Source organism: Patagioenas fasciata, chromosome 12 (assembly GCF_037038585.1).
Source record: "Patagioenas fasciata isolate bPatFas1 chromosome 12, bPatFas1.hap1, whole genome shotgun sequence".
Taxonomy (NCBI): Eukaryota; Metazoa; Chordata; class Aves; order Columbiformes; family Columbidae; genus Patagioenas; species Patagioenas fasciata.
In genome coordinates, this window is record NC_092531.1 from 25,957,586 (window position 1) to 25,984,607 (window position 27,022).

The following is a 27,022-nucleotide window of genomic DNA, read 5'->3' on the forward strand; positions in this document are numbered from 1 at the left end:
GTTGCATTCAAGTTCAGCATCAAGTTCAGCAACACGACTGATGAACTTTCACTTTGGGGATCTATGAATTCTAATTATGACCCAACTTGTGCCAGCGTGAGAGCTGGGACGGGCGACACCAGCCACCGTTCCCGCCACAAGAGGCAGATCCAGCACGCACGTCCCCAGGTCCCTGTGGCTTCACTGGCGCTGCGGCTGCCGGCACCGCACGCTCTGAGCGGCCGCGTTCGCCAAGCAGCAGAAAGCCCCGAACACCAGGTGATAAATGAGTCTAATGAGCTGCAAATGTTCCGCAAACATAACGATATAGATATATTTTTTTAAAAGTCAAGAATATATATCTGCTTTTCCCAATGAGCACAAATAGACATTCAATGAAGCGTATCGTTTCAGAGGAGGACTCCAATGGGTTTGTCCAGCGTCACAGTGGTACATTTCTATACATGATGGTGATGGCAGTATCTCTAGAAAATGAGCATTTATACCCTAGACATGACCAGATTTATAATCAATTCCCCACGCCTTCCTGTGCACAGAACATTATTTGTATTTTAGTAGTTTCTAAATATTCCACGTTTAATTCAAGATGTGCAGTTTTCCATTAAATGCAAAAAAAATTCTAATTATTTTCAATTCATCTGATTTTGCTCAGTGTTAAAATGCTATTGGTAATAAAGGTCAGAAACAAGGAGAGAGAAAAATTTAAATTTGATGTATGTCAAAGGATATTAAAATTGATGAAAATGTTTTATGGTCAACGCAAGTTAGAAAGATTTGGGACCACCACGTAAACCAGTGAAAAACATCTAAAACTAGAGAGTTAATAGGACTATCTAAATGTAATGGAATCATTGTCAATCTATTACCGATGGAAGTGCGAACAGATGCCAATAAACTGGCAAAAAGCAGCCGATCTTATGGAAGCTACTGCTGGAGACGAATTGTGGCAGGCGTCCCCTACTAAACACAACGAGCCGTCCGTGTCCATGGCGCGCGGGCGCTCCTGTGCATCTTCCAGCCCTTCTGGGCGGCAGGTTTCCTAGCACACCTTACAGGAGCACACCTTGGAGATCCAGGGATGCGGCTTCAAGTCATCTGGAAAAGAAACGGATGCATCTGGCTTAGTGATTTTACAATTTGAGGAATAAGGCTAGATTTTGGTTTTTCAAAATTAAGTTACTTTACAATCTTTTTACAGAATAATAAACTCTAAAATTTTTATAACGGAGCACAAACTTTCAGTCCCAACAGGCTGGTGTTAAAAAATAGCACAGATCTACCTCCCGAAGGTGTTTATGGTACAATTTCTGTACTACAAGAGGCAGCAGGAACCCCGCAGAGCCGCAGAGGACGCACGGCACGCCTCAAAGCTCTTCTGAACAGCCTCCTCCTCCTTCCCCTTGCTGTTCTAAAGGAAAGCATTCCAGTGGATCAGCAGCAATAGAATCTCTTTTAAATTAATAGATTGTTTATGTTTCCTCTGCAAATACGATTTTCAGATGATCTATCTTTTCTTTCAGCAGAAAGAATCCTGCAATAGCTGTAAACAGAGGCAATAGGAAGTTATACTAACAAGGCATTATATTTTAATTCTGTCATGGCCTATTAGAATTCCACAGAAAAGCACTCTCGATCATCACTTCCTAGCTTCACGATTTCTTCTTATCTGATGTATGGCAATATTTACAACCTGAATTTTAAATATTGCTTGTATTGGAGCCTCTGCTTGAACAGACACAACAGCTTCCGTGAGCCCACGAGCACCAAGAGAGCAGCACACAGTATTTTTCCCCATCTAATGGATATCTTGTAAACTTATCACGTTATTTATCATCCTTCTGCCTGTGCTTTTCTAGGGTGCTTCAGACTCAGAAATTCCCTGAACATTTCTCTTTCCATTCTGCCTCCGTACTGATCAGCAGCCACACAGGTGACATCCGAAATCCTCTCCAGTGGATGGAACCTGCAGCTGATGAGGGAGTATTCGCTGGAGTAATTATAACTTGCCTGATTAACAAGATAGTCACAGTTTTAGCGCTGTATCTCTAAGCACACTGTGGCTAATAAGGATCTGGTGTTCTTGATACATCCTCATTTCTGTCTCTCTCAGACTGTATTGCAGGGACAGTCGAGATATTTCCCGTTCTGTGCCAAGGTCGATCTAGGACAAGCGACTGAGCAAGACTGCAAAAACTGTGCAGACTCTTGCTCTTATCTGTTACCTACCCAGAATTACATTCTGTTGTGAAAAGTGAAAAAATGAAGATGGAAAAATTTAACATGAGCGATGTTTTTGGAATGAAGGGATGGGAGAGCCAGTGAGCGCCGGCAGGGACTCGGAGAGCCCGGCTGCTGCAGGCCAGCAGCATGCAGGGTTCTCACCATTCACCTGGTTTTCAACCAGCAGACAGAAAACACGCTGTCATTTCCACCTCCATTTCCAGCCCCGTCCTCCGCTAAGGAGGCTCCGTTCCCCTCTGTCACCCAGCGCAGTAACAGCTGCCCAGTCTACTGCAACGTCTCTGGAGAGGGAGACCACGGGCAGCGGGCACCTCTGCCTACACTGTTTTTGTGACTTCAGCTCACATCTACTCCTTTTTCTCACGAGAGCTGTACTTGCAGAACCCTCCTTGGTGTGATTGCACATACATGGCTCAGACACCTCCAGTTGTGCCAAGTCCTGCTACAATCCCCTTAGATTTTGACTGATGAAATTCAGAGCATTTTCAATCCCCTTAAGCCCAGCTCAAGCAGCTCCCTCTGGACGAGACCACCACTGTTGGCACAAGAACACTTGGGTGAACAGCGCAGACCTACAAGTCCAACTCCTACATCCACCTGCACTCCGTTTCAGCCTCTTCCTCGTTTTCCCTCAATGTGAAAAATTTGTCTGATAAAATGGGAAACACTTCTGGGCACATATATATTTACACCAAAGCAGCACTCTAAGGGATAGCGAATTCTTTGCGGGGAGTTGATATGATTCAAAGTCAAGTTCTACACAAAGATGTTGTAATTCTCATCTGACTATTATGTTCGAGGCCAGAGCAGAGACAAGTGTGGAAAGCCAAGGCTTTGCATGTCAAGCAGACGCGGTCCTCAGCGTGTGGGAAAATGGCAGTGAGAAACCCGCTATTAGGCATCTGGGCGAGGAGCCCAGCGTCTCCTCCGTGTGTGGGCGAAAATAGACGAGAGCCGCTATCACAGATAATGGCAGCTTGTAGGCACATGAAAGGAGCAACTAAAATCCATTTCACTTAGACAAGAAACTGCAGTCTGATATTTACCTGTGTCCATCACACGCGAAAAGTGTTTACTGCGAATTATCCAAGAGAAAAGTGCAGGTTGAGGGGTTTCATTACCTATCTGAGAGTAGTTCAGATCACACATTGAACTCTAGAAATCACAGGTAAATCTCAGATTGGTGTCTTGGGTAGTCAAATGGATTCCTGCTATTCATCTGAGTACGAGCCTTTTTCTGCAATTGCACATCCAGAGCTGCGAGAACACGTGCAGACACACGGACAATGTGAGAGCAAGATAAGCAAAGTAAGCTTCGTGTGGCTTTAGAAAATTAAGATCACTTTGTCAATAACTCCCAGTCTAAAGCCAAGGTTGGAGACCCCACCTCTCGCCATCCAAACCACGAGGCACAGGCATTCTGCCAACAGCGGCTCCACAGCCTCCCTGGCCCTGCTGGAACTGGGAAGGAGAACCCTTTCTAGGAAGAGCTGCAGCTCCCTGCAGGTATATCGTCACATTCTCACCTTTTCCCCATCAGAAGAGGTAATAAATTCAACATGTATCTTAACGTCTCTTTTGCATGTACAACAACATCCTGTAAGTGAAGCACAAGAGGCTTTAATAAAACCATATAAACGAAGCCTGCGCGTTTGCCCAGACTGTGAATACGTGTGAGAGGGACTCTGAAGTCCCCGCTTTCACCAAACCAAACGCTGACCTCTCAGATCCCGAGATACGATTCAAAGTTAAAGCACCCGAGAAATACCAGAGAAAATCACAGTCAGCCCAATGTCATATTATTGTTCCAATGTTTGCTACTAAAAGTAAGCGGTAAGTTTTAAGTAAATGCATTGGGTTATCAAATCTCTCCTTTCAAACCAGCACTTCTGCCAGAAGTGTCTTAATTTCTTATCACAGAATTTCATCCACACGAGGAGCAATAAATAATTCATGGCCCAGCTCTTTGTTGTGCGTCCCTGAACCGCACGGGGCTGGGAGGCTGACAGCTGGGTCAGGACAGGCACCCCGGATCTGACATGACAAGTGACTAACAAGTTTCTTTCTGTCTATAGTGAAAGAAGACAATGGCATAAAGTGCAAAAACCAAATCCCGAAACAAAATGAAACTGTTTCTTTCTCTTTACCTAAGTGTTTGCTATGAGCTTATTTCCGACCCATAACCTCTGGTCATTTTCTAGTCCTGCCCAGCCCCCTCCGCTCCTCACATTCGCCTGGCCATTTACGCCTGTCCACGGATCAATATGAGCAATTCTTGGAGAAATACGATGTCTCCATGACAACCAAGCCACAAATTCTCAGTGGAAAGCAGTGAGACCAGTAGTGACATCTCCTGAGGTTTTCAGACCTATAAGACAAGATGTCTTAAAATGCAGGAATGGACAGAAACAAAAGCCAGAGTAATTCATTGTTTATTACTAGTTTAATGATGTCAGATGGACCAAATGGAACTCAGTTTTTAAGTTTAGATGCTTTATCAACACGCATTTTTGCCAGTCAACATTCACCTCCTGACAGGCTTTTATCCTTTCCGTTACTTCACGCAGAAATGCAGAGTGCAGATCTGGATATTCAAACGTGAACGCTGGGCCGCACAGAACTAATGTAAGGTTAAAATGACTTTATCCTTAAGGCACGTTAGTTCTCACCTGAACGCTTTAGTGCCACCTTGTTTTAATTCTCTGTCACTTCAGCAGAGACCAGAACCTGAACAATCCACACTCCAGCCCACAGTCACTGCAGGCGGTCTCTGAAGGGGGTGCCGTGTACCACGGACTGCGGGGCGGTCAGGATTAAACTCCGCTCCTCCCGAGTACATCACCTCTTTCTAACCCCACGCTGGTTTCTGCTGCACAGCACCACGTCCAAGCCCGTGTGGCTTTAAAATGAATACAGGTCTACAATTCATCGGTTTCAATTATTCTAACGCACACTGGTGTTCCTTTCTGCAGAAAGGATGAAAAGGGAGCGTAGTTCAAATCAGGTGTACGACAGCGGCTGAACTCCCGAGGAACCCCGGGGGAGCGGAGCGGAGCGTGCTGAAATACAATGCCCCCGGCACGGGTCCGATCCGGGCCCTGCGCGACTTCGGGGACCTGACACGGATTTCAGGCTGCACCCTCCGACTGAAAATTAAATGCGGGCAGCGCTCCCCGGGGAAGGCTCGGGGACTGCTGGCAGCCGCCCCGCCAGCGCGGCCGCGCGCTGGAAATCTCTTCACTAAGCTGACAGGCCGCAGAGACGATGAATCAAAAATACGATACACGGATCAGCACACAAAGATGCAGGAGGGTTCACAGACAGAGCGGGGAAGGAAAATATCTGGTGAAGGCGTTTAACTCTTTCACTAATAAGGACTGCGTGCAGGTTACGTGTACGGTAGATGTGGGTCAGGCTCACGGTTTGCTTAAAAGAACTCGGTATTTGGTTGCGCAGAACGTTTTCAATCAGCTGTGACTCAATACACTTTATATTTAATTGTTTCCCTTTGGGATTCATTTAATAAATTTTGTAGATGTTCCATAACGAGAAAGATAATGAAACTACATGAAGATAAATCTTTTAGTCACCAAAAAGAATGCACTTTATGGATGTTCCTGTACTTAGCTGAATCAATGTTTAGAGCCATTAAAATGAAATAATGATTGCGAGCTGATTTGAAGAAAAGAATCAAGCTATTTAACGCGACCAATTCGCTTTCCTCCAGAGATGGTGTTCGGACATCGCCGCTGTTCCAACTGCGGTACCTACGGTCCTTCCAGCTCCTCACCACCTCGTGCTGCCCTCGAAGGGTCGGACACTGTACATATATTAAGTAAGCAGTGTAGTCCAAAACTAATTATAATGAACTAGTAGTGTCAGCTTTCTTTTCAGTCATAAAGCCTTTATCCTTTCCAAGACCTGAATTCTTGATGAAAGAGGAAAGGATAACAGCTCCACACTGTGACCCCTGGAGTGACCATTGATTTGACACTGCAGCTGCTAAAATGGAAAGAGCATCACAATGTGCTTTTCCACAGACCCGCAAGCCGTGCCAGCTTTATCACTTGGTACCTGGTGAAGGTCCCAAACCGCTCACCTGGGCTCTCGGGCTCCTCCAGGACACATCTGTCGGGCACGTCCTCCACATCTGGCAGGCCGGCCGCGGTCGAGCTCTTGTCCGGCCTCAGCGCGCCAACTGCAGCAACCAAGAACAACAACGGGAGGGAGAAATGTATGTATTCAGAAACAATGCTTCCCGACACGCTGCGGAGCTTTCAGTGCTGACAACAACGCTTGCAAACACAAATAACAGGCTGCAATCAAACAGAAACCCCAAGTACTTCTGTGCACAGTTGAAAAACCTGGACAAGAATTCATTCAGGGAGAAGTCGGAGGCGTTGGCTTAAACGCAACCCCTTTGAGGGGAAAAACCTTCTATTTCTTATAGAATTCGACAATAATAAAGTAATTTAGAAGCCATAAAACGTGCTTGTCTGTTTCACCAAAGAAGCAAGTAAACAATATAAAAGATCAATTAGGTGGTTTTGTAATTACTGGAGTCATCCACCAGGGAGAGAAATGGTGTTTGTTCTAGGATAACAATACGTTGTACGTAAGAAGCGAGAATGCCTAATAAAATCAGTGATAATTCCAAACTGCAGCAAAAACGAGACTGAGCTGCACTTTAGAAATTACCCAATTTGATTTCCTCTTTTACCTAATTGCTAAAAATCTTTTCATTTCAGAGCAGGAAAATATCTCCATGGAAACAACTATTAGTCTGTATATGACTTCAAAATTCGCTTGGCTTGTGCTCAAATCCCACATAAGTTTTCTTGAAGAAAAGACAGGTATTTCCTTGTCAATGTCCACCTCCCTCTCCTCTGCTCCGTATCTCCATACGGAGCCACAACTATAGCTTGACTTAATTCAATCACCCATCTAAGTTTCCCAAAATCATGGCTGCATCAACACGGCCTCAGGGCATCACTCAGGCAGGGAGACCTCAGCGGACACGGATTCCACTCCGGCGCCCCGAGCTTCCCATTGGTTTGCAGCTATTGATCCGCGTCGCCAAAAGGCTCCATCGCCCTGGAGCCCTGCATCCGCAGAGGCCGTCTGAAGCAACCAGGGCTTCAGCACAACTGCGGCGTTAGATCCTTGGAAACGCAGGATTAAACCATGACAAGTATGAATCTATGATAGTGACACCGTACGTTTCACCTGGAGAAAATAAAAGGCAGCAATTGCCATGGCAGTGGTGACACGAGAATCTGCATGAGGTGAGCGGACACCGAAACCAACTCACGATAAATAACGGGTGTTCACGCCTGAAAACACTCGCATACGTGCAGGAAGAATTATCTTCAGAAGATACCTGCTTTTCTCTGATTTTTACAACATTTAAATAATTTCAAATACCCTAATCGAAGGCCAGGGTTCCCACTCACAGAAAGAAAAGCTGGAAAATACAAGTGCAGGTATTATATTTTGAAAAAAAAAAATGTTTTGTGCCCAATTTCTTTGAAGATTCTTTCTAAAAGAGTTCTTCCCATCCCGCAGCCGGCTCCGCCGTGCCGGGTGACAGGCTGAGACATCACAGCCGCGGGAACCTGAAAGTCAGAGCGACTCCGAAGTGGAGCCATAGGAAAATTTCCAACAGAACACACTGTGATAAGGGGAGAAAGCAAAAAGTACAGAGGCAAATCACAAGAGCTGTCCCCGCTGTGAAACACAGCAGTGACCAACGATTCAGCATCACCGCTCCAGACGCTCGCGTGTTCGCAGGCAGTAACGAGGAGCTCCACCGCGGAGCACGATGTGACCACAGCTCCACGCGCCCGTCCCGGCCGGAGGCGCCGGGCCCGCCCCGCCGTGCTGGAGCTGCTCTGGAACGGGACCCCTGCCCGCTCCAGCGCTCGCCCGTCCCCGAGCGCGCCAGCGCGGGTCAGTCACCCACCTTACACCGACCTGCCTGGTTCTACGGTGAAGCGGAGCTGAGCAGTGATTTAGGGAAGGTGCCAGATTCAGCTGAGAAGCACTCAGAACACAGCGAACAGAGGACAGCTAGAAGCAAGTCCAGGCACAGATGAGAGGTGTCAGAAGGAAGGTCTGAAGTGGAGAAGAAAGAAAACAAGGCAGGCTGCACGGTCCTTGGGCGAAGCAGGAGGATCCCCGCTGACATGCTTGAGTCGACACGGCAGAGATTCAGGAGAGGCTGGAGTCACTGAAACCCGAGAAAGACAAAGATGAGAATAAAGTGATCACATGTAGAACCGATGCAGCTGATAAATGACAAAAAAGAACGATGATACACACTGATTGTTGATGGCGAGGAGTCACCAGAACAGCTGGGAGGGAGTGGGAAGCACGGTGAGAAGGGTTTTCACAGAGGACAGATCTCTGGTCAGCTGGTGGACAGAGAAAGAATTGTTTCAGCAGGAAAGAACGTGCCCATTTTGGAGAAACAGGAGCTGGGTCAGGTCACTGTGCAGGCGAGGGCCGTGCACCAGGGCCCCAGGCTCGGCGGCGCACGAACCCTGGGCAGCCATAAGGAGCATGGGTCTGGAGGTGTGTGAGGGTCTGGAGGTGCACGAGGAGCACGGGTCTGGAGGTGCGTGAGGGTCCGGAGGTGCGGGAGGAGCACAGGTCTGGAGGTGCGTGAGGGTCCGGAGGTGCGGGAGGAGCGCAGGAGGGACCGAGGAACACACCTCCGCTCCTTCTTTTGAAACACCGAGCTGTATGCTCAGTTTGAAAAGGAAGGTTCCATAAAGGCACCGTGGAAGAACGGAGTGAATTGAAAAGTTAAAAATCAGGAAAGAACAGTCTGGCCCAAATAAAAAGTGAAAGTAAAAACCAGCATTATGTAACAATGGGAAAAACGTTTTCAAAACGTTAACACTGACACGAACTTCTCCGCGTCTTCCCCTAGGGGAACAGGATCTTACGTTCAAACGTCAATAGGCGAAATACTGTTCTGAATTGCTTATACCTAGGAGGCTGTTGGAATTTAAATTACTTAAACATAAACAGCACAATCCTTATTCATTCCGAGGATACTCTGTCCTACTTTGGGTTTAAATGGACCTTAAAATTACTTTGGCTTCCCTTGGAAAGCTAATTTGTGTAGCCAAAGTGATGTAAATGTCTGCAGTATAAATGAGCCCCAAATCTACAAGTCAGACAGAAAGTTAAGGAACAATAATTTCTGATATAAGAACTCCAGTGACGTTTTCTTTCCATTCGGTGCAACGTCACTTCAGTTATTATGCGGACAGCAGAAATTACCTGTGTTAGCATGGAAGTGAAAACAGATTTCAGTGAGGCAAATGACCTTGAACTCAGCCTATCAAAATGCCATAAATCTTTATTGTACACAATCAATCTGGAGAACTGGAGTAATTTTTTCTGATACATCTTAATAAGCTCTTAAGAGTTGTTTACTGAGCTTGCTAGCCATTCTTTTACATTACTGAAACAGAGAAAGACATTAAAAATTGGTATGGCATTTAGAATAGCAACGGAATAAAATCACAGTATTTAACACTTAGGTGAACAGTTTCAAAGTATTTCGAAATCCCCAAATTAAAAAAGCGTTTCCAAAAGGAGATGGCACGCTGATCTGTGACCGGTCTGTGGAAGAGCTGTCTGCGTGTGGGTGAACCGTCACACGACGAGCTGTTCTTTGTGAACACACACCGGTCACCAACCGCAGCAACAGCCCGGCGCTACAGTTGACCCCTAACTGTTCTGTTTCTGCTTTGAGAAGCCCCGTTCCGCTCCGGCAACACCGCACACCGAGGCGCCCGCGCCCTGCTCTGCGCCGCTTTGCACAGGGCACACACGCTGGAAAAGCAGGCGAACAAACCCCTTAGCGTCTGCTGATAAGGTGCCTCCGGTGTTACTAAGGCAGATTAGTAACTTCGAGACAAGCTGTAGAGAAAACCAGCGCTTATTCGTCATTCAAAAAAGCGGATAGGGGAACCAAGCGTTATTTTCCAATCAAAAACAATAGGCAAGATAAGCTATAGGCAATGTATTTAAGGGTCTATTTAAGGACATTTAAGGTCCAATACACAAAGCAACATGAATCTGAAAAAACTGCATGAAGAAAAGCTGTAAAGGAAAACACAATGCTGGTGGTTTTCTATTTCTGTAAATGGATAAAGCCATCGTGCGGCGATGCCACTCCTGGGATGTATGGGATCCACACGCACTTACCGCATTATACCAGAAGCCTGATGGAGAGCTGGGCAACAAATGCTCTGAGTACTGGTTTTAAAAGCATGTTCCATAGAAATCTTAAAAAGCACAAGAACAGCTTTCCTTGCTGAGACCAAACACCATCAGCGTAAGAGCTCAACAGCCATTCCGTAACGCTTCACCAGAAACTCCTCCTGAACTCCAATTCAAAACTTGGGGACTTCCAACTCTTTTTTTTGAACATTTAATAACTCAAAGTAGGTTTTTATTCCATAAACTTCTCCAGTTTTCCCTTCAACATGCAGAGTTTTCTCATCCTTGACATCCTACACCCCAACCTGCCTTAACACGGCGAGCTCTGCTGTTCCACCTCACAGGCGTTTGTCAGCGTGTGTCGCTATCGCCTTCATGTGAAGTGCATTCTTGCACAAGAACGGGCACACGTACGTGCTTGCACGAGAACAGAGATCAGGCACACGTACGTGCTTGCACGAGAACAGGCACACGTACAAGCGCTAAGCGCTCTGTGACACTTGTGGCTGAACTGTCCTTTGCTTTACCCTCTTTCAACCACCTCTTTTTCAGGTTGAGGATTACCATCCCAGTCAGCTTTGCCCCCATGTTTTGATGCCAACCTAAAAGGACACAATTATTTCATTAATACTGTAAGAAATGCAGAAAACATTCATGAAACGGCGAGTGAAACACTAGCCACGTTCTCCACAATTACGGAAAGAGAAGCAGCAGATGGTGAAGCTCCCGCAGGCGTTTTGGGGCGCCCGTCCTGCCGTGGGGACCCCGGCTGAGCCGCGTCCCGGCCATGCGGTGCCCGGGGACACCAGCACCCTGTGTAGGATCCCCGCTCGCCCGCTGCTCGCCCCGCTCGGGATCCCCGCTCGCCCCGCGCAGGCTCAGAGGCCACCCCTGCTCTCAGAGCCGGGACGGTGCCCGACTGAGCCCGGCCGGCGACCCGGGTTCTCGTCTGGGAAACCGTCCTCCTGCTATTTCTTGCCCCTCCTGTCTCTTTGCCGAAGATTGATCCTCCCTCAGACCAGATCCTTGCTCTTGTCCTTATTGAACTGAACCCCATTTTTTTCCCCAGACCATTTCTCATGCCATAGAAACCACTAATTCATCTCACTGACAGAAGACATCAGTAGCTGGTCATTTCATAATTTCTAGTGTCGTTTAAGAAAACCTGCACTGATGTATGTGGTTGTCACTTAATTGACAATGGCTGGTTATTATTTTCTGCTGATTAAGTATCACACTGGCCCAGTTTTCATTACATTTTAATTTTAAAAAGAGATTAAGAAATTAACGTGGAGAAACACGCTGTTATTCTAGAGTGCCGCGGCATATGGAAGTCGGGCCCGTCCTTGCAATAACCATTGCGGAACAAGCCAAACCAGCAGCTCCAGGCGCTCAAGCGCGTTACACCGGCCGCAGAAGCAGGACCCACGGTACCCGGCGGGGCCCGTCTGCAGACGCCCCAGCCCGGGAACCCCCAGCCCGCTCGTGCGCTCTTGAAGCCTCCTGCAAACAAGTTCATTCCAGGTGAACTGCAGCTATAGAACACTTCTTCTTCTGTAAGCATGACGTTTCTGTTAAAGGTTTTATATACTTTAAATTAAAAAGTCCTGATACTCCACGTCCCTCCCTCCCGTGTCTATAGGGACAGCATTACCGCACACAGCAAACCTGAAACTTGCCGTGATTCTGTTCCCACTACACCCTCAGGTTTTATTCACCCAGAGGGACTTCCCTGCTTCTCTCAACTAAAATATAATGGCACGTAACAAATTACGCTCTCTAAGGACATCCCATTTTTGTTTCATTAGTTCAATGAAACATTCACTCAATTTTAAAGCAGTTGTCTTGATCTGAGTTGTGATTTATACCAGAAGCTGCCCGTGTATTCTGTGTATTATATATAATACAACATCTAACTAGTAAAATTTATCTTGGTGGGTTCTGCTGCAAGAAATAAAACACTTTCCCATAAAATCCCACCCGCTCACTGCACAGCTCCGAGCACACGCTTCTGTACAGCTCAGGAGATCTGAAAAAGGGAAACGTAACCCCAAATTATCCTTAATTCATCCTTTTATCACCGTACAGTGGCTTTTTCTTCTTGATGTCCTCTCTAGCCAGAAAGCCCAAACTTCTTTCTTTCTGATTTCCCTCAATGAGGGCAGAGCATATTTTAACCCAACATGGTGTAAGACTGAATTATTTGATCACATTTAATGAACATTCATTATCCCTCTCATTATTTTTTTCCAGCAAGTAACTGGGAAGCAACAGAAAAACAACGTTTGGAGGAATTAGCGAAGAAGGCATTTCTGATGGAAGCACATAGCACCTCCTCACCCGTCCAGTTCTCTACAAACACAGAGCAAAGATGCCCTGGCTCCTGCGCGCCACCCCCGCGGCGCGGGAGGGCACACGGTGCAGACGGCACGGCCCGGCCTGCGCCAGAGCTTCCCAGGAGCAGCAAGCGAGTTAGAACACACTGGGTGTTTTACAAACTGCGTTAGTGACAGCATCGGCACCATTACGTTCGTGGCAGATTGATGTGGTATTCACGTCTAAAGTCATTCATCGGGGAATGTTCAAAGGATTCTGATTCAGTCCAGTTCTACAGAGGAATTCCAGCTGTAGATTGCCTCAATTTGCTTTTAAAACCAAAATGACACAGAAGTGTGCAGCACAAATAAGACACTGACATACCCCTGTGCATAACATGAATGTTTTAGTGTGCATACTCCTCCTATCCCTCAATCAAAGGTGCCCAAATAGCTTAATCCATGGGAAAACACATACACAGAGCCTCGTTGTTAAGCGTTTCTGGGCAGACCATTGTGATCGTTTTGCACTGTGGCCCTGCAGAGGAATTGCCGAGGGAGGCAACGCCGAGCGCAGCCCAGCGCGACCGCCGAGCAGCGGCCCGGTGCAAGCGCTCATTTCCAAACCGCTCCTGCGATGCTCCCCGCTGTTAAAACGTTATCTGACTTTAAAACGCGTTCCGTTCAATTGCAAGCAGTCAGTAAACTCGGGCAGCACCGTGCTGTATACCGGAGAGCTTCACCAGCTGGTCAAAAGGCATTATTCCAAGAAACTAATGCGGTACGGGACTGCTTCCTGGTGCCTGAGACCCTGATTGGCAAAAGCCAGTGGACTTTTCAGTCAGCAAGCTCGTTACCCATGGATGTGGCTCAAGGCTGACACACAGATTGACTGGTTCACACTAATTTACTTCACACAGATTCCATTTATCTCCTAGAAGATCCCCTAGCAGCAGCTTATAATGGCATATCCTAGGATGCCTGCCTGCATGAGTTTTTAAAGCGGCAGAGCTTGATGAATCTAAGCCCGGCAAACAGCCCGCAGATTGAGCGCTGGGCGCAATCAGAACGCATCAGGCAGCACAGCTGGGACTCCATGGCGTGCTTGACTGGTTCGAGCAGCTGAGCAGCACGGCCCTGCCGCCCCGCCGGCAGCCGCGCACCCGCACCAGCACCGCACCGCGCACCGGCACCGCACACCCTCACCGGTACCACACACCTGCACCAGCACTGCACACCCTCACCGGTACCACACACCTGCACCAGCACTGCACACCCTCACCGGTACCACACACCTGCACCAGCACTGCACACCCTCACCGGCACCGCACCGCGCACCTGCACCGCCGAAGGGAAGGGAACAAAGAGACAAGCGGAGAGCGGGTTACTGCACTGCACGGATACCGTTAACAGGGGCAGGAAAAATCATCACAACTCTTAATCGTCACGCAGCTCCAGGATTATCAAACTAAACAATGCCCTGGGTAGCAGGTTTTGTGGCTACGAATTTGGAAATGTTATTTTGTTCATATTAACAGTTCCTAGGAAGAAGAACTGAATAGAACTAAAGCTGTTGCCATTTCTTTCCTATTGAAAAAAATATATTCAACCTAGTAATACATCTATAATGAAAAATAGTTACCGATAAACTGGGTTTTACGTTACAAGGTGAGGCACAGGTCAATGCGATTCCTTGCCTCCATAGAGTACAACAGACTTCTATAGGTGAAAGCTTAAACATTGTATTTTTAAAAGAACTGAAAATACAATTTTGAACTCCAGCTTTCAAAATCCAGGTAGACAGAGACTCTTCTTTAAAGTCCTTTTCACAAAGGAAACCAAAATTAATACTATTAGACAATAGCATTCGACATCAAACGTATTGCGAGAGATCCAAAGCACATTTAGTACTTAGGAGGTTAAAGACTCAGCTGTGGTGCTGGTTGATGAAAAAGCAGGATTAAGGCTTTAGTATGAGCCTTGACATGATCATGTTGTCTGCCTGCTGTCTTAAGCTGCAAAAAACAGCTGGGATCATCTTCTTATAATCTCCAACTCAAAGATGTTTAAGCAGTTCCCAATCCAATTAAACAGAGGTAAATATAAGGAAGGGACCTACTGAGCCAAATCATCTTATTTTTTAATGAAAACCAGCATAATTGCAGGTTACACAACTCCTTAATCTCACTTTAAACCTAATAAACTGCTGCCTTGTAGTGCACATGGCAGGCCCAGTTAACCCCAGCACTCTGTATCGGTGTGCTTCATTTTCGATCATTATCCTTTATTACGTTACTTGTAATCCTAAAAGCCGATGATTGTGCCCAGATATTTGGCAAGGATTGTACCTGGATATACAGGGATTCCTCTTTAAGAGTAACGGATTAATGGGATAGCGCTGTATGACCAGTAGACGGTTTACAGTGAAACTGCCGGGCAGGTTTTAATTTGTGAAGTCCGTTTCCTTCTTCCGTCCCGTCCTCCCAACAAACCGCCCCCCGAACACGGGCGGCGCAGCCGCAGCGCCCTGTCCGTCCCCACAGCTACCGCGGCGGCCCTGCGGGAGCAACGCTGCCCCGCTGATGGCTGCTGGACAAAAGGTTCTTTGTTAAAATATAACAGAAGATATGGAAATCCTGGTTTTCAGATGGAATTGCATGCCTGGCTTCAAAGTGGCTCTCGCACGCACATGGCCCAATCATAGTATTATTACTTAAAGGCTTAGAGCACTACGCCACCCATTTTCTGTACAGTCAAAAGCTTTCTCAGGTGTGCATACGGGATCATATTGTGCCAAGGTGTGTATTTGTAAATGATTAGGGTTAATACCATAAAAGCAAAAAATTCACATACGTGAATTCTACTTTGTCCTGTAAATATGCACAAGGACCTTCTCTAAGGATGTAACAGCCAAATCTCATCAGGGACGACTTCAAATACCGGCTCCTCGTGTCTGTAGCACCAAGAGGGAAACTCAAGCGATCGGGAGCGAGCTGTTTGCAGTAGCTGCGTCACATTATGCATGAATCCCGGCTGCACAGTGTTTAATTAAAGATTTCCAGTTACATGGGTAAGATCTGTAGTGAACTGGTCTTTTGGGCAGCACACTAGCATCTGAAAAACTGATACAATTTTGTATTTTTTTAGTACAAGTTAATACTTTCATATTATCACTTTGCTATACGAACTGGGACTTTGACAAAAGAAACACGAGATTTGCCATACAATTCTGAAGGTCGGCGATACGACACCGAATGCACTGGCTGTATTACACGGCAGCCAAGCCCCTCGTTAGAATTGGATTTTTTGTTGAAGTCTGATCATTAGTTTCTTGTTAGTTCTGAAAGCAAAGATTTTTAGTGCTTTTTGCAGTGTACCTGGTCAAAAGTACCCGGAATATCCTGACTTATGTATTCCGACACCCGCCTGTTCCCGGGTGCTGTTCGTCTGTGCACACCTGTATTCTGACCCACGGCACAGGTAAGCGCACCCTGCCTACCTGGGCATGAGCCAGTCCTCAACGGGAAATTCCACGTGGAAGCGTTCTGTCCATCTCCTGCAGGTGCTTCAAACTATTTCCGGTGTTCTCCTCTTTTACTGGTTGATTTGTTTCTATTCCTACATGCTTTTAACTACCAGCTCGTCTGCGCAATCAGGGGTGAACCTAGGGACAGCCATATATTTTCCTCTGCATACGGAAGGATAAAAACAAATGTAGCGTCTCAGGAAACCAAACTGCCGGTTCAGGAGATCACTAAAGGTTTCACTCTACCTTGCGTGATGAGTGAAGTGGAAATGCCAAAAGGGCTCCAGCGCAAGAAAGGTACGAATGTGCAGCAGGACCTTAATCGCAGTTTCAAACGCACAGTGCAGCGGTGGCAGCATAATTAACAGAAAACACGGCATTCCTGCAAAATAAATCACGGAACACCCGCTCTCTGCTCAGGGCACTAAGTCCACCTCTGTGTTATCCAGGTGCACTTCCACGAGCAGCAACAGAGCTGCTCTCGATTTCCACAAGGCCAAGGCAGCCGAGATGAAGGGAGCAGCGCGGAAATTCTAACGGACACGTAAAAAAGGTCTGAACAGGTATTGTAGGAGATGCCTTTCCATAACCACGTTCAAACCAGCAGAAGACACAGTGGCTTCCACCAGAATATAACAGGCACTCTGGAATCTGCCCAATCTTTTCCAAAATCACCCAGATGTACTCAGCTCCAAAATGAAGCCTCAGCCTTCTTCGTACAATGATTTGGGACTACAGAGCTGTAGCACAGCAGTAGAGCTGACTGCAGCGATTAATTAAACGTATTACCATATTGTGTTATTGTAAACCACATCGTATCTGACACCTTTGTAGCTGCATCCACGCTGCCACGCGAGGCCCCATTCCAATGGCACCACTTCGGCTGTCGGAGGTTCGGGAGAACCGGGCGCTCGGCTCGTTTCAGCTCACCGGGAAGCCCTGAGCGCACGTGGGGAGCCAGGCCTTGCTTTACCGCGCGGTAACTCTGTCCGCAACCAACCGACCCCCGCTCCCCACACCTGGAAGCCAGCACCCCGCTCCAGCCGAGCACCACGCGCACCCTGAGGTCTCACCAGCACACGGCTTCGCTGCTCTGCCGCCCGAAATACCAGCCGAGGAGAGCGGACAACCTCCCTCAATACTGATTTATGACAGACAGAATGGACCGCAGGTATTTGAAACACTGAAAACAAACTGCTCACAATAATTTTAGTACCTTTGTGAATACAAATGTTCAGGATTTTTGCTTAATTTTAACTCAGTACCTTTTTGTTTGAAGTATTTTTCCTAGTTTACATATAAGGTTGGCCATATTTCAGATATGCTTACGTTCTGTTACTTAAAGAATGTGTGTTTTGCAGCAATATTTAACAAACCATAAATTTACTACAGTATTACTAGAGGAAATCCATTTCCATGAAAGCTGCATATTCACAATATATTGTTGAAGCGTATATTGCATTCATACTTGACGGTGCTCATAAACGTTAATACAGGTTATTTATTACCGTGTCACGGTTATCCATCACGGGCGGTGTCAGAACGCACACCGCACGCTGCCTGCGCCCAGGGCAGGACCAGCGCCGCCTCTGGCTCCTCCTCTCAACAGGATGAAGCCATTCCAGAGGAGCCAAGCTGAACTGCACAGCGCCCTTTAGGAACCCACCTGCCGCTTACGGCTGCCCACGCTCCATGCTGCGCTATGGCTTGTTCTCGTGGCCAATCTTCTCTTCTAAGTTTACTGCTCTAAAACTCCAAAAATATTTTTCGTATTGTCATGTCACTTGTGTTTCCTATTTACTCACCATACAACAAAAACTTCAAATCACCAGATTCTGTTTGGGAACAAACTCATGCTGGCCGCTCATTTTCTAGATCAGGATCATATCTCTAATCTAAAAATGTTTTAAAATGTTCTGGACACTCAGCTTTTTTTTCTTTCCAGAATCTATTATAATCTCCAATAAAATGGTCTTCATATGATTTACTTTTCTTGCTTTACAATTCTAAATTCAACTGATATGCACGTGTGGCAGATGTATGAGATACAGCTACTACTGAAAATGTATTGGATACATAAATTACGTATAGAAATAGAGAAGGGAATTTCTTCAAAGAAGGGGAGCGGTGAGAACAAGAGGTGAGGTGTGACGGTGCAAGCAGGCGCACAGCCCAACGCAGAATGAGACGCAGAATGAGACGCAGAGCCAGCTGCGTTATTTCACAAGGACGAGCAGGTGCACACGTGGCCGTGAAGCACACACACGTTCGTACAGACACCTCCTGGAACTTCACCAGCCCCAAGGCCACAGCGCATTTTTGGAGAGAACAGAATGAGGCTCACGTGAATCGGTAACTATATTATCTGTGCACGACACTGAGTTCACTACAAAACGTGGCCAAGGAGAGCGCAGCATTCCTCGACCCAGCTGATAAAAGGTCGGAAAGCAATTCTGAATAATAAATGAGCGCTGCCGACCCCCGACCCCAGCCGGGCAGGGTCAGCGGCCGCTGCTCCGGCTGCTGCGGCTCCCACGGCGCAGCCAGCCCAGCCAACGAGCCGCCCCGCGACACCGAGCGCGCAGGTGCAGAACAAACCCACAAACCTAGAACCGATACGTACGGCAAAGTGCGACGTGACACACCTCGCAATCCTCGCTACGGCTGCTGTGTTTCATAGTTATGAGAGTATGCGTCATTTCAGACGTCAAAGAGCTGCTCACAACGGCTCCATGGCCCTGCTCCCCCAGCAGAGCCCACCAGGCTGCACATCAGCAGAAGCCTCTGCAGAGTGAATCCTCGTTGCACACCCAGCCCGGGCTGTGCCAGTTGTGAACGGATGAAGTGTGGAGCAGAACAGCGTGGTCTGGAACTCGACTCGGTGTTGGGATACATCTCTTAACCAGCACCTGAAAGTGCTTTAATCACAGACAGAGAGGAGGAGCTCGGGAGACTCACCCAGTGGGATCACCTGTCAGTAGAAATGCTGTTCGGCTTTGCTCAGCAGCAGCAGAGAGCGGCTCCAGAGCACATCTCACAGCGGGTGTGCAGGGGCACGCGCGTGGGAAGGAGCAGTCAGAACCGCACCCAGCTGGCACTGTAATCACAGGAAACCATTCTCCTACAGAAAACCTTCCCAGAGGGGTCCTGCACACCAGATTTGTTACACAAATCTCCTGGCTGGGCTCCGCTGTCTCCCCTCTGTGTGCTCTGCTGTCCCCTCTCTGTGCTCCGCTGTCCCCTCTGCCCTGTGCCATTGCACCTACGCTAACGCGTGGGGAGCTGCTGCTGCCGACCGCTGTCGAGCTTTCCATGCAGTACAATGCCGCTCCATCTTATTTATTCTGTACATTTATGCAGTGACACGGACAATGAGAGCTGTCCCAATATATGTATTTTTACTACATACACCAAAGGATCCATTTTTAGTGCTACTTCTGTGCTCTAAATGAGGAATGTGTAAATTAGCACTGACTAGTAAAACTCAGCTTGCTTTCCAGAGTATGCAATATTTATTCCCCTTAACCTGGAGCAACATATTCCCAAAAGCAATTAACATGCCTGATGTTCCTCCTTCTCCTACTAAAACTCTGCTGCACAGAAAACTAGAACAGTAGTTCTTCATTTTGGTGTGTTTTATCTAACTTGGGCCCAAACTGAAGCTCTGGTTGCTATTTTTAGCACAATTATGCTTCATATATCCCAGAGCAGATTCTGCCATTTGTGGGTTTTATTTTCTGTTAATAAGTTGTTCCATATGCTATTTTCCCCGTTGTTCTTTGATACTGAGTGCGCAGCACAGATTGCGAGCCGCATGAGCTGATCAGCTGCGAGCGCTGTACGAGAACTCGCACGTCCTCACATCCTTTTTGATTTCAAAGGAACAGTTTGTCTCAAGCTCTAAGATGTCTAACAACCCAAAACATAAGGTTTTTACTTGCATTGCTTATTAGGACATCCCCTATTTCACATATTCACCCCGAATCCAACGTTCAGCCCTCACCAGCCCCGCAGTCCCCCGTGCTGGCGCGAAGCCCCAGTGCAGCGGCAGCGAGCGCCCCCCCGCCCGCCGCTGACCCCCGGCCCGGCCCAAGGGAACCGCCCCTCCTCCACCGGCCGGGACCGCTCTCCTTGGGCCTTGTCGGCCAAACCAGACCATTGTGCCAAACCGCATGGGTTTTGTCACACCAGCCCGTTTTAGGCACACTGACAAAGCCACCAGCGTGTCTCACTTACGATTAGCTCAACAAATCTCAGGTAGGAAAATTTATATTTTAAAGTAGGCTTAATATGTACTTTGCTAAAAATAAAAGTACTAGAAATTCATATTTCTTGTTCATACAGGTTTACTTTAATTTTATTCTTGCTACTACGCAGCTTATTCATCAAGTAAATCCCAGTTTTCTAGCAGCCCATTGTATGTGGGGAAGCCTTCAGATGTTACCATTGCCAGAGAATAACGGAGGAAAAAAGCCCCGAACAAAGCACAACACATAATCAGGGACTACGGAATAATAATGGGAAATAAATAAAATGTTTCTGATGAAAACAATTAGTCACAAGCATTACCAGCTGAAACTCGGCTCAGTGTTAAAGAGGCAGTTTAGCAGCACACGGTGCATCCATCACGGCTCCACAGACGAGTTATTGAGCTGTCTGTGAACACCAGAGCCAAACAGGAAAGCTTTCAGCGGCGCTGAGGCCCCTGATTGATAGAGCGAGATGATGCAAAGCTGGCTGATGGCCTCTCTGCAAAATAAAGTGAAGGAGCTCAAGGTCTTTCATGCCGATCTCTGACCACAGATGAACAGCTACTTTATTACAGCGCAGATTGAGGTTGCACCTTAGTCCATATTCTGCCACTTTTGGATGCACACGGTTAACTTTACCAACACTGCGCTGTGTTTAACATAAGTGTCTGCCATCTTCGCAGGATTTAAAAAGGAACAGCTGATTGCAGCAGTTAAAAGCTTTGCCTCCCTTCTCTTTAACTGCAGTGACCAACAAAAATATAATCAGCTTTATCACGGGCTTCTCATGGCAGCGATAGGGCTGATTGTTCCGGGAGAAGCGCCTCGTTGAAAAGACACAGAAAAACCCTCTTGTGCATAACAGCCAGAATCCCCCCGCTGTGCTGCTTCCCCCAGAAATGAGGTTGTTTGCTTGTCCCAAACTGCAATCTCTGTCTTCCCAGTGACCAAGGTGTGGTTCTGTTCATGGTGCTACAGCTTTCATAGAATACGTATTCCAGACTTGCAAAACCTGAGCCCTATCACACGTGTCTGCTCAGCAACCCCGACCCGTGGGGCACCAGTGAACTCGGGTGAGAGCGGTGACTCTACAGCAGCACCCGAGGATGGTTGTTGACTCGAGTACCTCGCTGCCTGTGACTCACACTGGCTGAGGCCCTGCTGCCTTTTCAGCCTGGAAGTCTCCACTTAGATGATCCAGGCGCCGTGACCGCATCACTTCCATGGCTCCCACGTGCTGGGAGGGTCCTGCCCCTCCAGCCCGTCCCTGGGTTATTCTCTCGTAACAGCCATAGTGTGCAGCAAATGTAGACCGCAACGTTTAAGATCAATACCTGGGCTTGAGCCCCATGTTTTCCTTTGATATTAACAGAAGTGTAGGAGGCTAATGAGATTTTCTTCAGTGCTTAAACACCTCAAACCTGTTCACAGGATTCTGTCCCTCTTTCTCCACGAACGTCGCTCTGGGTACTTCAGTGCAGCTTCAGGTGCTGTTTCTAACCTCTACAAGGTACTTTCAAACGACCACAACCAGTGTGCTTCCACTGCTGGTCAAGTCAGAAGAGCCGGAAAGAGAAAGAAGAGATGTGGGGACTACAGCTGGTGATCCTGTGGACATCTGCACATGGACTGACATTCCACAGAGAACCTGACTCTGACTGTGCCCTGCTTTAAGGTTCTTACTGCGTATCTGGATCATGGAGTTGCTGAAGCACCCCCAGGAGTTGCTCTCATTTACTATCATCAGCTCTTCTTCGAAGAAAAATGTGCTTTCAGACATTTGTTTTTCCTTAATTACAAGTCTCTCCCTTATTGACAAGGCCAAAGCAGCGGCCTGGCCTGGACAACTGTTGTAGGTCCCTCCCAACCGAACTGTTCTAGCGGGTGCATTTTACATTTGACGCCCTCCCGCTCAGCGCTGCCATCACCGCGTGCTGGACCGCGCTCCCGTCCCTGCGCCGGAGCAGCGCGGCTCCGCACCGCGGGTCAGCACCGCGGGTCAGCACCGCGGCTCCGCGGGTCACGGCACAGCCCAGCCAAGTTCTCTCCGGAAACATCTACAATAATTATTCCATTTTCTAGCAACTTCTGCCCTGCCAGTAAGTCCTACTAGTATCAAGACATTTCCTCCCACCTCTTCCACAGCCTTGATTTTAAAGACAGCGTTAATCACTGCTCCACAAACTCTCCTCCTCGGAACAGCTCTCTCTTCCCATTACCGTAGGTTAATATTGACTCAGAGGCTGCTGCCTACGCTGTGTCCAGCACCGGAGCTCAGCGCCCCAGCTCTCGCGGGACCAGCACGAGGAAACCCGCCTGAAATTCTGACTGCAGCGCCTGCTTTTCAAAGGCTTTTGGAACCACTTTTACCAGCACTTCTCACCAGTCGCACACTTCAAATACGAAAAGTGCGTTTGTTTTGGTGTTAGGCCCCAGTCACCTAATTAGGTCAATATAAAAACTGTAAATGATCAAGTAAAGCAAAGAAATTGAGAAAAAATTTAAGAATACTAATAAAAGAATAGCTGCAGGAATGTAGTGTTCAAAATAAACAGTGCTCCTGTTTCCCGGCTGATGTGGAATGTGCTCTGGTCTGTGCACTCAGCTTCCAACTCCGCTATTTTACAGCATGAAAATACTCCTTTCTACCATAACAGTTTTCAATTACAACATTTTGAACACATAACTGATTATTTGGTTGGATTTATCCTGACTGATGGCATATGCACTGCAAGTCTTGCAGGTTTTTTAATGCAAGATGAGATTTAGAGTGTCATGTGGGATCTTCCTGCTGTCCCATGCACGGACTCCTCCCGCAGCACAGCCTGAAGAAGAGGGAGATGCTCCCAATCGCCTGGATGGATCCCGGCTCAGTGGGGCTGGGCAATGGAAACAGCAACGGCCGCTTCCCATACAGACAGGCACAGGAGAGAAGAGATTTCTGCCCTAAGCTTTAACAGACATTGTGTGCTTCTAAGCACAAAGTTCTAAACAAACTTCTAAAGCATTTAAACTTATTGCAAAGTAACATTTGTCTCTAATATTGAGAACACTATGTTTTGATATCCGCAAGGCTGAGCTACCAGGAGGATTGCATTACTACACCTTCCTTGTGCATAGGTTCAATCTTAGAATAAAAACCCCTTAAGAACAAAACACTGGTTCATATAAATAAAGGTGTTTTAAAATCCTGTATTGACTTTTGCATGTTATTAAGCTTTCCAGATGAATCCAGTTGTTAAACGGCTGTTGCAGTAACTGGCCTGTCATCTGGAAATGTTCCTAGATTGTGTTCTTGACACCGTGTCCCTGCAGAAAGTTGGGTGGTGTGACACAAAGAGCACAGGTTTGCCTCTCACGCTGATTACTTGATGTAATAGTACGCAAGCTTAAGTGAACTGTGTGTCTTCAATCTTCCCAATCACTTAGGGCTGGGCACCAGAGGATACCATCCATCATCCCTGGCCTGAAACATATGGTGCATCAGCAATCTCAGCCTGACCTAAATGATAGTAAAAGCTGCTACGCTGCTCACAATAAGAAATTGTTGTCCACTGAATTACAGGTTTGTGATTAGATTGCTAACATGGTCAACTTGATGTATAAGTGAAGTGTCCAGGAAAGATATTCCCTAGGATCCTCTGAAGATTAATTTATACCCTTGAAACGTGCACCAATCACAAGATGAAAAAATATGTCAAGATATTTTTCTTGTGAACAAAAAAAGCACCGCGGCGGTAACGGCTATTCATTTATTTTTGGCAGTTTTAGCCAACAGAATTCAATAAACAAGGTTCTTAAGGGTTTTTGTTTTGTTACAAGGCTTTTACTGCTTGACTGCTAAAGCACTGAGCACCACGCTATTTTTTATAGGAGGGACAGCTCCCTCCTGCATTCCACTCGAAAATCTCACATGTGACTGCAAATAGCACACAAAGACAGCAAGAAAATACCCCAAAATATTCACTTGGTATTATTATATTCCTATGTAATGGATCCATAAATATAATACAATATTAAGTATCTATTGTTAAGGGAGAAAACACACTGTAATACATCTGACCACTGATCCCAAAATGGTCAATCCTGCTTCTCCCTGAAGCAGATTATGTGTGTCATGTTATTCATTCGTCAATTTAGGAAACACGCATCCGCATCACACAGTTTCACCCCAAACTGCAACACCAGCTCTGGGGGGACTTGGCGGGGGGCTGTTATTCCAGAACAGCCGCGTTCTGCAGATCTGAGCGCTAGGTACAGTGACCGTGAGCAGACCGCAGCCGGCCGGCCTGGCGTGCGACACCGCGCCGGCCCCGCGCGCCCCCCAGGGCCGCTCACCGCGCCCGCGGGTCGGGCCGGCTGCGATGGGAGCTCTGTCTCCAGCACGCCCCTCACCGCCCTGGCTCCTGAACAACACACAACCCCACTTTAAAACGTTCCTAACCATGCGACCAAACCACTACATTTCATTACAGAAAAGCACAGGTCTACACTCCCTATTTGCTTTTTACTATTCCTTAATATAGCCCATTGCCAGCAACGTAATTCATATAACCTACAATACATCATACCTTGTCATGGGTAACAATGGTCACCAGTGAAAGGGGCTCCTTTTGAACCTTCCAAGAGGCACATGCTAATTAAAATACGTAATTCTTCCCTGTGACTGAGGGTGCCCTTAATCTGCTAAAATACAGACACACCTATTTGAAAGATCTTCCTACCTTCTATCAAAATGTTCCAGCTTCCTGAAAATACTAATTAAAAACAGTGCCTGCTTAACTTATACGACAATAAGAAAATAGATTGTCTTTTCAGTTAAGACAAAGATTTATATTCATGGTCAGTGTGAAACTTTCCAGTCTGGTGAGATGCAAAACCTTGACAGCACTTTGTTTCCGAACACAAAGTTCGGCCATAGAACACTATTGGTGCACAGAACTTAGCAGGCATGCTATTATAGAACACTATTGGTGCACAGAACTTAGCAGGCATGCTATTATAGAACACTACTGGTACATAGAACTTAGCAGGCATGCTTTGTGTCAGATATATCAGGTTTCATTCTGCTAAAATGTACCTCTGGAGCTTAAGGACAAAAAGGAAACCCAAAAGCTTTCCCAACACAAGGGCGGTAGAGCCGGAAAGAACAGGCAGAGCAGCTCTCGTGACTCCACAGCAAACGCCCCCGGGTGCCGGCTCCAGCTCACCCTTTCCACCGGGCTATCTGAGCATCTCCCGGGGAGCAGCGGGTGACGCGACCAACATCCATCACACGAGGACAACACGGGCCCCGCTCTTCAGGGCCTCAGTGATCGGTATCTGCAGTGCGACACAACGCGAATTTTACCACGAGTAAGGCTGAAAGAAAACAAGAAAGCTTCTGCTGATACACTTTGAGAAAAAGTCCTGAGATGTGCTGGAAAGGTTCCTGTATCCATTAACACTCGAATCGCCATCTGTTCGTGAGTACAACTGAAGAACCAGAACACAATGCTGAATCAAGATGGGATACTTGGTAGATCTAACTTTGGGACTTTATATAAAGCATATACTGAAACATTAAATATGGACCAGGCATGAGGGGAGAAAACACTGAACAATAACTTTCATCTCGTGATTATTAGTTTTATGTACCATCCAAATACAAAATACTATTTCTACTAATATTTATCTGCTTTGAAACAACAGCGAGCTCATCTTTACATAAGAAGAAAATAGATTCTGGATTACATAAGACAAATGAAATGCAAATAGAGATGTACTAAGACTTCTAAACGTGTGAAGGTGCAGAAGTGCACACAGGAGATGAACGCATTCTCCATCTGTTGATATATGTTCCACGTAGTGACAGATATCTATTTACCTCCAAGGGGTTCAATATTTTCTTGATGAGTTTGATAGGCAAGAAGGGCTTATTTTGAGCTATTTCCACTTTTGTGAGCTAGGGCTGCTCCGCCGGGCGGCGCTGGCACGGCTCCCACCTTCAACACTGATAATGAGCACTTGGACAAATGAAGAAAGAACACTGCCAAAACCTTGCAGCCCTCAGTATAATCACCTAATACGGACAAGAAAACTCTTCTGCCTGGGGATCACCCCCCTTTCCCACCCTTTCCTGACCACTCTTCCCAGAAAGGCATCCCGCTCACCAGTTCTGCTGGGGTAGCACCTATTCAAGCCTTTCCCGACCTTCATGGGCCTGTAACATCACAATGAACATTAAACAGCAAAGAAGTTTTATAGGAAGAAATTCAGAAAAGCAGAGGCTGGATACTGCAAAACATCAGTACAACCCAGAATAAGTCTAGATGGAGTGTTATCATAAATATAAACACGGCATTCTGATATCGTGTTGTTCCGCTCTATGGCCAATTCCAATACTGACAGTGGACTTCTCCAGTGCCCCCCCATCTGCTCCTCACTGCAGACCCAAAAGCTCTAGCTTGGCG

General features: G+C 46.9%; 1 protein-coding gene across 3 annotated transcripts in view; it reads right to left on the bottom strand.

The window, feature by feature from the left end:
- Positions 1 to 241: 241 nt before the first annotated feature.
- Positions 242 to 27,022, bottom strand: part of WDR72 (WD repeat domain 72) — an 86,878-nt gene continuing 60,097 nt past the window's right edge. The window contains exons 19-20 of one of the 3 annotated variants that reach the window (XM_071814124.1): positions 6,341 to 6,439; positions 242 to 1,095 (exon numbers count right to left, since the gene is read on the bottom strand). In XM_071814124.1, the coding sequence (XP_071670225.1) occupies positions 1,040 to 1,095; positions 6,341 to 6,439 (155 nt within the window). In that variant the 3' untranslated portion in view covers positions 242 to 1,039. Of the gene's footprint in view, positions 1,096 to 6,340; positions 6,440 to 8,379; positions 8,471 to 8,562; positions 8,655 to 9,531; positions 9,716 to 27,022 lie in introns of those variants that run through there. The other 2 variants (XM_071814125.1, XR_011741147.1) reach the window with 2 other exon arrangements.